Source organism: Eutrema salsugineum, unplaced genomic scaffold (genome assembly GCF_000478725.1).
Source record: "Eutrema salsugineum unplaced genomic scaffold, Eutsalg1_0 scaffold_2, whole genome shotgun sequence".
Taxonomy (NCBI): domain Eukaryota; kingdom Viridiplantae; phylum Streptophyta; class Magnoliopsida; order Brassicales; family Brassicaceae; genus Eutrema; species Eutrema salsugineum.
In genome coordinates, this window is record NW_006256829.1 from 18,019,323 (window position 1) to 18,034,652 (window position 15,330).

The 15,330-nt window shown below is 37.9% G+C and overlaps 1 protein-coding gene across 1 annotated transcript in view; it reads right to left on the reverse strand.

The window, feature by feature from the left end:
* Positions 1–14,493: 14,493 nt before the first annotated feature.
* Positions 14,494–15,330, reverse strand: part of LOC18018436 (ribosomal RNA small subunit methyltransferase G) — a 2,408-nt gene continuing 1,571 nt past the window's right edge. Inside the window, exons 4-7 of the mRNA XM_006402123.2 lie at positions 15,303–15,328; positions 15,138–15,205; positions 14,920–14,986; positions 14,494–14,764 (exon numbers count right to left, since the gene is read on the reverse strand). Of these exons, the coding sequence (XP_006402186.2) occupies positions 14,652–14,764; positions 14,920–14,986; positions 15,138–15,205; positions 15,303–15,328 (274 nt within the window). The 3' untranslated portion in view covers positions 14,494–14,651. The remainder of the gene's footprint in view (positions 14,765–14,919; positions 14,987–15,137; positions 15,206–15,302; positions 15,329–15,330) is intronic.

The following is a 15,330-nucleotide window of genomic DNA, read 5'->3' on the forward strand; positions in this document are numbered from 1 at the left end:
ATCTAAGAACGCGAGGAAGTCTTAATTTGAAGTGAGTTTAGGGTTTTTTTACTTTTGTAGAAAAGTGAATCGCACCGTCTAGAAGTATGAATCAACACTGGGAAAACAAAAAGTCTAAAAAAACACAAAAAGACGTATGTGGATGAACCTCGATTTGAACGGAGACGTTTAGTAGTGCCCCCGGATAATGGCAATGTTTCGCACCTTGAAGTGGGTATGTACATATTAACCAATTTTATCCACAATATGCACACTCTTACGGTTTTATCCACAATATGCACAAACGAGCAGCCACCGGATAATGGCAATATCCACACAAATCGTACATGGCTTGGCGTAATTATTCTTCGATCCACAGACGAACGTCCATAGTAGGTCTGATTTTCACTCAATAACCCATTTTGTGAATTTAATGTACGATTTTTGTGGATGGATATTGCCATTATCCGGTGGCTGCTCGTTTGTGCATATTGTGGCTTAAACCGTTACACGGTGATTGCTCGTCTGTGGATATCTGTCTCATAACAACCAAGTTACACGCGATGTTTTTGTGGATATTGCCATATACGGTGGTTGATTGACTGTGGATGCGAGTCAAATAAACCCAAGTGGCTATGTACATACTATATGTACATACATATTATTTTGTGGATGCTCGTTTGTGGCTATAAACAGGTTTTTGTCGGTACAATATGTTCGTTTATAAACGTGTAAATACAAACGGTTGATAATGGGTAACCTAGTGTGGCTGTATCCTAAAAGATATGATGGACATATTGGGTACCCGGCTTATAATGGATATGTCCAGTAAACGACGATTGCTCGTTTGTGGATGTGCGTGAAATCAACCCAAGTGGCTATGTACATACTATATGTACATAAAAATGCACTGTGGGGAATTAAAACTAGATAAAGTGCTATCATGGACATATTGAATTCTAAGCCGGTTAGAATTCGATGGATGTTCGTTTGTGGATGTGAGTGAAATCAACCCAAGTGGCTATGTACATACTATATGTACATAAAAATGCACTGTGGGGAATTAAAACTAGATAAAGTGCTATCATGGACATATTGAATTCTAAGCCGGTTAGAATTCGATGGATGTTCGTTCGTGGATATAAACGGTCTTTGTAGGTACAATATGCTCGTTTATAAACGTGTAAATACAAACGGTTAATAATGGGTAACCTAGTGTGGCTGTATCCTAAAATATATAATGACTATCGTAGATATATCCATTATACGGCGATTGCTCGTTTGTGGATGTGCGTCAAATAAATCCAAGTGGCTATGTACATACAATATGTACATTAAAAATGTACTGTGGGGAATTGTAACGAGAAAAGTGCTATCATATGCGTGTTATTGCATATCATGGATACGTCCATCCGCTGATAGCCATCAATTGTGTGTGTGCTGCCTATTATCATGGATACTTCCATTTTGCTTTCGGCGCCGCTGTATATGTGCTTAATAGTTGATGTTATATATCCATCAATGTTACCCAAATACGTGTATGGTTAATATGCGCCCACCCACACCGAGAATCCACCGGATAATGGCCATATGATGGCCATATTCACAAAAAATATTGCATTCACAAACGGATGTCAGAGTCATTAGGACCAGTCACGTACAGATTTACACACAATAACCCAAGTGGATATGTACTATATCTACATCAAGATGGACTGTGGGAGGTTGCCATTGTTTGGTGGATGCTCGTTTGTGGATATAAACGGTTTTTGTCGGTACAATATGCTCGTTTATAAACGTGTAAATACAAACGGTTAATAATGGGTAACCTAGTGTGGCTGTATCCTAAAAGATATAATGGATATTTCCATTAAACGGCGATTACTCGTTTGTGGATGTGCGTCAAATAAATCCAAGTGGCTATGTACATACTATATGTACATAAAAATGCACTGTGGGGAATTGAAACGAGAAAAATTGCTATCATATGCGTGTTATTGCATAGCATGGATACTTCCATCAGGTGATAGCCATCATTTGTGTGTGTGCTATCTACTATCATGGATACTTCCATTATGCTATCGGTGGATGCTCGTTTGTGGATATAAACGGTTGTTGTCGGTACAATATGCTAGTTTATAAACGTGTAAATACAAACGGTTAATAATGGGTAACCTAGTGTGGCTGTATCCTAAAAGATATAATGGATATGTCCATTAAACGGTGATTGCTCGTTTGTGGATGTGCGTCAAATAAACCCAAGTGGGTATGTACACACTATATGTACATACAAATGCACTGTGGACGCATATTAACTCCATCAGGTGATAGCCATCATTTGTGTGTGTGCTATCTACTATCATGGATACTTCCATTATGTTGTCGGTGGATGCTCGTTTGTGGATATAAACGGTTTTTGTCGGTACAATATGCTAGTTTATAAACGTGTAAATACAAACGGTTAATAATGGGTAACCTAGTGTGGCTGTATCCTAAAAGATCTAATGGATATGTCCATTAAACCCAAGTAAACCCAAGTGGGTATGTACACACTATATGTACATACAAATGCACTGTGGACGCATATTAACTCCATCAGGTGATAGCCATCATTTGTGTGTGTGCTATCTACTATCATGGATACTTCCATTATGCTATCGGTGGATGCTCGTTTGTGGATATAAACGATTTTGGTCGGTACAATATGCTAGTTTATAAACGTGTAAATACAAACGGTTAATAATGGGTAACCTAGTGTGGCTGTATCCTAAAAGATATAATGGATATGTCCATTAAACGGTGATTGCTCGTTTGTGGATGTGCGTCAAATAAACCCAAGCGGGTATGTACACACTATATGTACATACAAATGCACTGTGGGGAATTGAAACGAGAAAAATTGCTATCATATGCGTGTTATTGCATAGCATGGATACTTCCATCATGTGATAGCCATCAATTGTGTGTGTGCTATCTATTATCATGGAAACTTCCATTATGCTATCGGCACCACTGTATATGTGCTTAATAGTAGATGTTTAATAATGGATGTTCGATTATGGTTAAACCCGTTAAATGCAACTATTTTGTTTACAACCATATTTCTATCTTCTTTCTTGAGGATATGGATATATCCATATTATTATTATGTTCCCCGTGGGGATCGGGTCTTCCGGACTCCGAATCCAACTCCGGTTAGAATCGAAGCCTGATTACTAAATCGCCGAATTCATCGAGGACGTTCTGGAAACTGGGATTCATGTTTGAAATGGGGGCTTAAAATTTTGACGCCTGCGATTTAGTAATCTCTTTTACTTCCGCGACGGGGATTATTGGTTTTAAGTGCTGCGCTTTACATACGTTCTTTCGATTTCGCATAAGAATTCCGATTTACACTTGCCGTCACAGTCGTCGTCGTTAACCCCCGTTTTGCAGGCGTCGTGGTTACTCACCGGAACTGGCTAAAACGCCGACCCTGTGCACTGTTGCTCAACGATACACGTCTCTTCATACCCGAGAAACCCCAGGGTTGTAAAATAGGGCAATTATCGGTCCAAATTGGTTATGAAATCCGGTTTAGAGTCTTGAAACCTATGAAGGGGCAGAAGAATCAATTCGCAAGGCACTTTGATATAAAAGTGCCACTTCAAACGAAAGAACCAAAATGTGTAAATATAAATTTAAAAAGTACCAAAACGTGTAAATTTCTCATAAAAATATCATACATGCTTTTTTAAATTAAAAAAAGTTGGAATCAATAATATATATAACCAAAAAATTCAAAATATAAAATTAAGAAAGTTAACAAATATTATATTAGTAAGATTTACAAGAATAAAAAATATGAGAATCGAATAACAAATAAATATTTATCTCTGATATTTAATGTATATTTTTAAGTGAACGATTACGTTTTTATACAAAAATTAAAATAGTAGTTTTTTAATTTCTTATTATCTTGTAAGAAAATTTATACTATTTAGTACAATTAGGTGTAAAAGAGATTACAAATAATATATCATCAAGAAAAAAATGAAGAAAACATAATATTTTAAACACAAACATTGATTATAAACATAAAATTTAATACAAATTATAAAAACATATTATTTAAAATATAAATTAAAACAAGATCAACGCATATATGCGCAGGTTCTCTCCTAATATATACAAATTGAGTAACATATGAACTGCATTTCTGCTCTTCAATGTTTTAAAATACAAATAATGTATTTGTATAATCGATAAATGAGCTAAAATTTAAGCAACGAATGCTAGTGATCAAACAAAAATTCCTCTTTTGTTGGCACTAGTGATTCGTATTGGTTGAAGACAGTATCGGATGCATGTTGTTAAAGAGGGGGCACTTGCTACCCATGACTTTTTTAAAATCAATGTAAACTTTAAAAAATTCTGAGTATGTCTCCATTGATAATTTAATTTTTTCCCCTCATATTTAAGATTTTCTCTGGGTAAAAATTATTTTTGAATACGTCTTTTGTTGATGATATATTCAAGCAAAAGAGTTCGTTTTAGTTTCGTTTTCTCAGGCATGGCACTCGAAGTAAGTTTGGTTCTTCTCTTCAGCAGCGCCGGTCTTTACCGGTGACCATCCGGTCCCATCCGATAACCAGCCTCACGCTGGGAATCGAGAAGTTTCCGGCAATCGGCTTCTCATAACTTGTTGAGAATCCGCCGTCGCCTCCCTCATCAACCCCTGTCTCTGTCTCTGTAATTCCTCCACCGATGACTCCATTGCAAGTAGAGGAGGAGGCTCCGGATCCTCCCGTTCCACCTGACCCACCGGATTCAACCGTCATCTGTACTTCCTTTCCCCCATCGATCCTGAAACCTTCAGATCTAGTTTTGCTGTCGATTTTGCTGTGGTCCCTATCTCTTTTTCTCTGGCAGATTCGAGAACAGCATGCTTTTGAAGAGCTTCCAAGGGTTCCTCTGGCGAAGCAATCGACTAGGTATACTGGTCTAATTAGTCTATGGCCTCTATCTCTGCTTGATTTACTGTCGTTTCTTCCGCTTGTGACTTCTATTGTTTATGCGGTTAATACAATGGCAAGAGCTTCATCTCCAACGAAGTTTTGGATGATAAATTTCCTCATCTGGTCTTCATCCCCTAACTTCCGGCACTTACATTATTACTCTCTCGCCACCTTCAACGACGAGAGAAAACTTTGTGGAGTTATTTTGGGCTGCATTCCTCCACTCTTATGTCACGCCGATGCAGCTTCAAGGACGTTTCCTTCTGGCGTTTCTCCGGTCGTCCGAGCCAAGGAATTCATTGTGGAGCTAAACTCCAAATTTAACCAAGAAGGATTCAAAGTTTTCTCGCCCTGTTCAATCACTGGAAAATATACATATTGTGCGCCATCAAGTTTGCCTAGTCTGTTCTCTCAAAATTGCACGACCGCCACTACCACTCTTCCCCTTCGGTTCAGCCACAGGTATCAGCTGTCTCCGCCACCCTTCCATTTTGCTCATCGTTCAATCTTCCATGAGAATCGATTGTCTGAGTCTAATCCGTTAACGAGGCTTCCTAGCCCATGGTCTTTCTCCATTTATGGTCCATCCCCTTGGTTCAAATTAGTTTCTGGCTTCCTTAGTCTTTCAATTGGGATAGCTACAAACTATTTAGATTTGGAAATGGCGGTTCTAACACCTTCCCTCTCTTTGAGAGGTGTTTTTATCCCGAGCTTTGTGCAGGGAAATCTTATGAAAGTTCCTATCATATTGTCTTCTTGCGTAGCGGTCTGCAAGTGATACAAGCAAAGAGCTGTCAATGGTTTATAGGACTTCGGATAAACAGATCTTCAAGCAGCGAATTGATAGAACAATGATGGTGGATCGAAGAATGCCACTCAGGGGTGTGAAAGCCCTTGTGATGAGTTCACAAACCTAATATCAAGGAATCTCACACAAGAGACATAGATTTAATGTTTACTAAGTAAAGGAATCTCATCTAATTTAAATAAACAAAAACAAAGCCTAAGCTTTAGAGAAAAAACTCTTTCTTTCTATTTTTCAAAAAGCTGTATAAATTTTTATAATAACAAGTGATGAGCTTTTATAGGTTCATTTACAAGACCTTCAAAGAAATTAATTACAAGAGAAAATTATGCACAATTTAAATAAAGAGAGAAGAAAAATCAGCAATTAAAATTATAGTCTTCTTCCACTGATTTAGCTATCAGATTTAATGGAGATGAATCCTTTGTATTTAGACAACTTCTTGATAAGAATTTTAAACTTCTAGGAAAAACAAGCGAGAGGAACGAGTTCGCCCTAGCCGCATCTTCTCCAGCTCCGATCTGGGGCGGCGGCCGGTGGCTTCCACAGCCACGTGTCCGTCATCCATAGAGATCATTTGACTGTAACCACCACTTCCATGGAGAAGATCAATCAGGCGGGGAGCTGGGTCAGCGCCACCGTCATCTCCGCTTTCTTCAACTCTCTCGAACACTGTTCCTGCGTCAATCTCTCCACCTTCCATGATGACGAAGACGAAGACGGCGAGGAGTCTTTCCACCGTCCCTTTGCTCTATCCGCCGCTCCCCATCCAAACGTCATCGTTAAGCTCCGTTTTGACCTCCACCTCACGGGATTTCAGATCTGTTATTTTTGTCCCATGGTTTTGAATTTTCAGTCTCTCCGGTGTTCCTCTCCAGCGTGGCCGAGTACTTTCGGTGTTTTTACTTGTTGAAAACGAAGATCTGTGTTGCTCCTCCCACTTTTGAAGATCTGGACCTGATTTCTGAAAGATCTGAACGGTGGAACCCCTTGCTTCCTTTGAGCTTGCTGTCTCTTCGTTTATTCTCCTCAGATCTGTACTCCTTTTGTCTCGACGCCGAGGCTCATATCAGGACTTAGCCACGATCTTTGAAGAACTGAATCTCTTTCCGCTAGAAGCGAGTTTCTCTATATCTAGCCTTGTGCTAAGACCCGAAGAATTCTAGGTTTATGCTAAGTTGTCCCCAACACATCTCACACAAGTTGAATGCTCAGCGGCGGCGTTTGCTGAAGAAGGAATGCTTTAGCTGAAGAGACAAGTATGGCGATCCAAGATCTAGAGTTTCCTGACAGCTCCTATGGCCGCCTGAAGCTCTCCGGCAGTGCACTTTGTCTTCCTCGGACGTTTCCGTCTTCTTCGAACTCGTCAAAATCCGTTTCTTAGCTCACCAGTCGTGCTTGTTGTGGCGGTGGAGACACTCACGGCGGCAAGAAGAAAAAACCTTTTGACCTGGTTCGAAACGGATTATTGGATCACTAAATTAATGGATCTAATTGAATTCTGGGCTAAAGCCCAAGAAATATTGTAGCTGGTAAAGGTTTAAAGACTGTTTTTTTTTTCTAAAACACATACAAGTTTTAAATAATTGATATGCCCAAATTAATCTGGGGTATAACCAAGTAATTAGAAATCAGAAACTATTGCCTAACATGAATGTCATCGGGTGGAATTATTAAAGAGCTGGTTCGAATCTGACAAAAGATCATCTAGAAGAACTCTACAAATGTTTTCAATCAAGGTTTCGTTTTTGTCGGAGACCAAAAATAATCGTTACCTTCTGCAAGATATGCAAGTTTATTTTGGATATGACCATGTTTTTATGGTTGAACCAAGAGCTCGAAGTGGCAATCTAGCTCTTTTTTATATGGATGAACCTACGGTCTCTATTATCTATTCTGATGAGCATTTGATTGATGTTGAATCAAGTCTAGATGGACATAAAATTTTTATGACTTTCGTCTATGGTGATCCGGTTGTTAAAAAGCGTGAAAAGGTTTGGGAACGTCTAACAAGGATAAGCACCACTAGAACAGAAGCATGGTTTATGATTGGAGATTTTAATGAGATTACCAGAAACCACGAAAAAAGGGGCGGTAGAAGGAGACCAGAAAGCTCATTTTTTCCATTCCGGACTATGTTAGATAATTGTGGAATGCTTGACTTCCCATACAAAGGGAATTCTTTCTCCTGGGTCGGAAGAAGACGGTCTGGCAAAATTAAATTCCGCCTAGATAGAGCTCTTGGAAATGAAAAATGGCTTTCAAAATTTTCCCACTCTTTTCTGTGGAATATATGAAACTGTGGGGATCGGATCATCGACCAGTCCTTGCTATGATAAAAATGGACAACAAAAGGAATAAAAAATCTTTTAGATTCGAGAAAAGATGGATCGAAAAGCCTGGTTTTAAAGAGACAGTCATTTCCGGGGAAGGCCCTTTTGATGAAATCTCACGTAGAGATTTTCATCAAAAGGTTGCACAATGCCGGAAAAACATCTCCATTTGGAAGAAATTCTCACCATCTAACTCGGAGAGATTGACCAAAGACTTAAAAAACAACTAGACTTAGCCCAAGATGATGAATATACAACATTGAAAGAAATCGAAGACATCAGGAGGAAACTCTGTGCCGCCCTCAGGGACGAAGATATGTTCTGGCAACAAAAAAGCCGGGAAAAATGGCACAAAGACGGTGATAAAACACAAAATTCTTCCATGCCCTCACTAAACAAAGGAGAGCCAGGAACCGCATCGTCTCTCTCAAGGATAGTAACAGACATTTGGTGGAAAATGCAAGAGGAATAGAAAAGGTGGTCTCTTCATATTTTCAAGATCTCTTCTCTTCGTTTATACCCTCGGATCCGGAATATTCCCTCCGGTTTATTACCGAGGAAGTCTCAGATAATACAAACCAATTACTTTTAAAGGACCCGTCGGAGAAAGAAATTAAAGACGCACTTTTCGATATTAATCCGGACAAAGCTCCTGGTCCTGATGGTATGACAAGCAAATTTTACCAAAAATTCTGGCCTTTTATTCGCCAAGATATTGTTAAATTGGTTAAAAACTTTTTCAGCTCCAGAACTTTTGATCCTAGACTCAACCAGACCAATATCTGTCTAATCCAAAGAAAAACAAACCTAGAGCAATGGGGGAATTTCGGCCAATCAGCCTGTGTAACGTGAGTTACAAGATCATCTCTAAGCTTTTATGCAAACGACTCAAAAAGACACTGCCAAACATCATTTCGCAAACACAATCGGCCTTCATGGCTAGACGGCTTATTATGGATAATATTCTGTTAGCACAAGAAAATTTTCATGCACTCTGAACCAACACAAATTGTAGAGAAAACTTTATGGCCATTAAGACCGATATGAGCAAAGCATATGACCGTCTTGAATGGAGTTTCATTGAAGCTCTCCTAATCAAATTAGGATATTCATCGAGATGGGTCAGTTTACTGATGTTTTGTATCTCAACAGTTACATACCAGGTCCTTATTAATGGAGAACCTAAAGGTAACATCAAACCATTGAGGGGCTTAAGACAAGGGGATCATCTTTCCCCTTTCCCCTTTCCTCTTTATCCTGTGCACAGAAGGCCTTATTTCGCTCCTCAAGGGAGCAGAGGAAGAGGAACGCATCTCTGGGTTGAAAATAGCTCAAGCAAGTCCCCCAGTTTCCCACCTTCTCTTTGCGGATGATAGCTTGTTCTTCTGTAGAGCGGATATCCAACAAGGAGCTGAGATCCTCCGAATCATAAACACTTATGGAATGGCGTCGGGACAACAACTGAATCTGGGGAAATCATTCATCATGTTTGGAGATAGAGTGGACTCGGACCTCTAACGAAATATTAAAAATACCATAGGTATTACTACAGAAGGCGGTATGGGTATGTACATGGGCCTACCAGAGCAAATATGTGGATCAAAGAAGAAGGTCTTCTCTTTTGTTCATGATCGCCTTAGTGATCGTGTTAATCATTGGTCCGCAAGACTTCTTTCCAAGGGTGGAAAAGAGATTCAGATTAAATCGGTAGCTCAAGCCATCCCCACTTATGTCATGTCTTGCTTTCTCCTTCCTAAAGGAGTTACAGACAAACTTCGAAGTGCCATTGCCAATTTTTGGTGGAGCTCAAAATAAACTATCAGCGGTATCCAGTGGATTGCTTGGGACAAGATTTGCACTCCACATGAAATGGGAGGCCTAAGATTCAGAGATCTAAATGATTTTAACCTAGCATTGCTAGCAAAGCAACTGTGGAGACTCATCCAATACCCTTCATCTCTTCTGGCTCGGGTGCTACGAGGAAGATATTATCGACAATCGGACCCGTTAGAGGACCGAAATGTCTACTCACCATCCTATAGATGGAGGAGTATGTTGGCCGCAAAACCGTATCTTAATATGGGACTAAGGAAGACGATAGGGTCGGGACTAAATACAAGGGCGTGGAGTGAGCCTTGGATTCCCGACGACAAGGCCCGTCCACCAAGAGCAACCCCTCAGATCGGACTTCAAGACCCATGAGTGTTAGTTTATTCCTTTATTCGTCAAGACACGAAGCAATGGGATGAGCCTCTTTTAAGGGAATTTTTCCAACCTGAGGATGTCTCTTTTATCCTTGGGTTGAGACATAGTAGGAACCGTACCCTTGACGGATTTGTGTGGAACCATACTAAATCAGGAATATACACGGTTAAATCCGGATATGACCTGATTAGAAAATCAAACCTTGAACAAAACTTGGATGTCGTGAGAAAACCAAGCATCACAGCTCTTCAAAGCTTCGTTTGGAAAGTACGAACACCTGGAAAAATGAAGCATTTTATGTGGCAAGCTTTATCAGGATGTATCGCTACTTGCCAAAATCTTACCTACAGGCATATGGGAACGGACAAGAGTTGCCCCCGCTGTGGGAATCCTGAAGAATCTATCAACCATCTTCTATTCTTATGTCCCCCGGCTTTACAAGTCTGGGCGTTATCGGACTTTCTGTCCCTTCCGGGTCTCTTCCCGAGTACTTTTATTTACCAAAATATGAGCTTTCTCTTTTAGAAAACAAAAGAGTTATGCATGACAGATCCTCAAAAGGATATTTATCCTTGGATCTTGTGGTACATTTGGAAAGCGAGGAATGACAAGATCTTCAACGGGAAAGAACTTTCCCCGGTAGATACTTTGATCCACGCCAAGGTTGAAGCAGAAAGTTGGAAGATTGCAATGGAAGAAGTAGAGGACGAACCAAATGAGGCGCCACTCATTACTTTGCTCCGGAGTCCTCTACCTGATGTCCAGAGGTTACCGCTGTGTCAGGTCGATGCTTCCTGGATAAGTAACGGCCTGGTAAGTGGGCTCGGGTGGAGTCTGAAGGATGAGAGGGGTGGTGAGATCTTTGGCCTACAGGGTTGTCGTAGAAGCCTATCGGCCCTTCATGCCGAATTGGAGAGTCTGTTATGGGCTATGTCTTGTGTGATAGAAAGACAAATCTTATCCGTTCACTTTCAAACCGATTGTTCGGATTTGGTAAGCATGTATGAATCTCCATCGGATTGGCCATCTTTCTCATCAGAGCTGGAAGCCCTTCGTATTCTTCGGGAAATCTTTTTGGATTTCACTCTATCCCATATCCCCAGAAGCTCAAATGTCTGAGCAGATACTCTTGCAAAAAGAGTTCGAGCAAGAGACAGTATTTTCTCCCAAATCATTCATAACGAGCCAGCTGAGGACGGTTTTCAGACCAATTCCTTAACGGGCCAAATGTGATGTAATAGTTGGGTTGTGGAAAAAAAAAGGAAAAAAAGTAGACAACTTCTTGATATATCCATGATCTGATTTTCTTCTAGAAACTTCTTGAGATTTTGGACTTAATTTGAATTGGATCATTTGTTGATAGACCAAAGATGTGAGTGGTTTTATCATGGTTGCATTATTCTCTCCTTCTTCAAAAGGTTTTGTCCTCAAAACCGTTTCAACTTGGTGATGTTGTGGCCTTGGTTTTGATATGTTTTTTTATATTTAATTAAGAGAACAGAGTGAAATACCTAAATAAAAAAAATAATATTTTTCTTTTACTTTTTTTGTTTGGATGAAGGGTGAAAACAATTTAAAAATAACAGAATTATTTTGTTATTTTTTAGGATAAAAATAATTTAAAAATAGTTGAAACTTTTTTTTTGAATTTATAAAAACAAAACAAAGTGAAAAACAATTTCTTTTGGAAATTTTTTTTAAAACGAAATAATTAAATAAACTGCAAATTTTGTTTAGTTTTTAAATGAAAAAAAAAATATTCAGAAAACAAATCAAAACAATTTTGTGGATTTTGGTTTTTTTTTTAATAAAATAAAACAAAAAAAAATAATTGAGGTTGGAAAGACACCAAAAATGATATAAGCACAAAGCTGTCAATGGCTTATATGATTCAGATGAACAAATCTTCAAACGTCAGATAGATAGATAAATCAGATTGGATGGATACAACCTGATGGATAGGAGCTTTTAGCTCTGATACCAAAATGATACAAGCACAGAATTGTTAATGGTTTATATGACTTCGGATAAACATATATTCAAGTAGCGGATTGATAGAACAATGATGGTGGATCGAAGAACGCCACTCAAGTGTGTGAAAGCCTTATGATGAGTTCACAAACGTAGTCTCAAAGAATCTCACACAAGAGACATAGATTTAATGTTTACTAAGTAAAGGAATCTCACCTAACTTAGATAAACAAAAACAAAGCCGAAGCTTTAGAGAAAAAACTCTTTCTTTCTATTTTTCCAAAAATTTGTATAGATTTTTACAATGACAACTGATGAGTTTTTATAGGCTCATTTACAAGACTTTCAAAGTCAATTAATTACAAGAGAAAATTATGCACAATTTAAATAAAGAGAGGAGAAAAATCAGCTAAATTAAACGTATGGTCTTCTTCCACTGATTTAGCTATCAGATATAATGGAGATGAATACTTTGTATCTAGTTCACTTCTTGATATATCCATGATCTGCTTTTCTTCTAGAAACTTCTTGAGATTCTGGGCTTGATTTGAATTGGATTATTTGTTGATAGACCAAAGATGTGATTGGTTTTATCATGGTTGCATCAGCACATGACATGAAGAGACAAACGGGATCGCTCCTGCAAACTCTGGAGGGAAGACTTCAACATCAACTGACCTAAGCATTGTGACTATTCTCAAACAATCCAGCTCTGCTGTGAAGATGATTTTGATGCATTCGAACTTAGTTTTGAATTCGCTGTCATATTATCAGTTTCTATCTTTATTAAGCTTTGTTGTCCTTTAAGAGGATGGATAATTCCCTCTTGCTGCTGTAAGGTTGATTAAGTAATGAAAGTAGTCCTACATGGACGGGTTTGAACAAAACAAAAAAAACGCCTTTCGTTGAAGATATAGATAATGTATTGGTTTAATAAATGAATTTTGCTTGTGTAAAAACGAAAATTTGCATAACAGGCGCGAAGTTTTAATATTTAAACTTCAGATACGGGTAATGAAATTGGATTTTGTATCAGATACCTAATAAAACGACTCCATCCACTCGAAAGACAGATTTTTGAAACAAACAAAAGATAACGTAGTCAATAATTAAGAGCAGGGAAAGTAACTAAAAGAAAAGCATAAAAAGTATCTAAAAGAAGAAAATAAAGAAGAAGAGCACATGTCTATATCGTGGGCATATGATATCATACAATATGTATCATATTGTCATTTGGTTCAACATTGTGTTTTTACTTAAATATTCTCCAAACGTTTACCTAATTTAACAAAAAAAAAGGATAGACATGTATAAGTTAGGTAGCCAAGTCATTTTGCCCCCAAGTCATTTTCGACATTACCATTTCTCTGATCATTTATAGGTAATATAGCATTTGTCTTCATTTGCATCCATTAACAAGCAGAGACGTGAATAATTTGTTGGCTTTGGAGAATGGACTCAGAACTAAACAGCACAGCCTCAAATTCAGAACAAAATATGTTACTACGTGCCAACTCCAGAATCGAACCGAAATGTCCCAAAGACGAATCCAAACCAAATTATAAAATAATCCGAATGATATACAAAATATGTTACTATAACTCCCAAATCGAACCATCCTGAATCCGAAGCAAAATATAAAATAAGCCTAATGGTATAGAATTTTTTATATCAAATCACTTATTAATTAACCAAACTAACCGAAAATCATTAAAACTATTATTTTGATCAATATAGAAAAATAAATTAATATATACAAAAAAATGTACAATAATGATTAAAATTAATTTGGTTCTTTAATTTTCTCATAACATTTTATTTAAAACCAAACCGACCCCAAACCCACACCCAAACCAAACCAAAATGTTTAAAACTGAACCTAAATATAATTTGGTCCATTTGGACCTATTATGGTGTACCCGGATTAATCGAATGCTGAATTTCATGTACACTTTACAACGAACCCCTATTGGCTAAAATATAATTCCAAACTGGTAGCATTGATTCTATCTATGCTTAGTGCAGAATTTGAGCTTTATGGGTAGTTATGTTATATACGTAATGGACTTGTGACAATCTAGTTCCATATTACTTGTATGACAATATTGAAACTGTACTAAATTTTGTGCCTAATCTATCCAAAATCAATACTAATTCAAGAAAATAGTTAGTTATTTAAAAAAAAACCAAAAAAATAAGCGGTTATTACATTCAGAGGCCATGTCTACATTAACTCTTGGAAACACATAAGTTAAACAGACATTAAACTGAAGGTTAAAATTGAACTCCAAGAGAAGTAATATAACTACTGTTTTCAAATATTTTACAAACAAAGGTTAAAGGAAAGTGATTAGAGATAAATTACAAGGGTAATTTAGAAGGAGTACCTGCTTCACGAGGATATTTTTGTGGGGTGAAATGATCTTTACGACAAACAACCGTTGTTCGTTGTCCATATGGGCTATGTGAATCCACTGCATCATATTTACGAAGGTCGATTATCGGGAACCGTAAACGATAAATAAATCCATAGTCATTGATATGTTATAAACTTATAATGAGAAATGTTTATATAAGCAAAAAACTTGTGAATGTGCATAAGCAAAAAAAAAAAAAAAACAAACCATACCTGGACTAATTTGTAATATGGAACCACCCAACATGTGAACTGCATTTTCTGCATTTTGAACTTCCTCCTGTTTTAACAAAGCCATGAAAAATTTAGGTTATAAACAACGGACCTAGAATCCAGAAGCTTATACACATTACATGAAGTAGGAAGAAATAAATCATATATGTTTCAGAAACATAATTCAAAAAAAAAATGTCACAAACGAGAACTCTTACCTTAGGGTCATGGCCCTTAGCAGCTACAAAGAATCCACCAATCCGAACCAGGGGAAGACAATATTCCGCTGAAAAACTCCAAACAACCAACTCAGAACCACCCCGACCAATTAATAAGCAACTATGTTTCTAGCACTACGCTACTTGAAACGTGTAACAATTTACCTAAGACTCTCATCTCCGCGACAGCTCT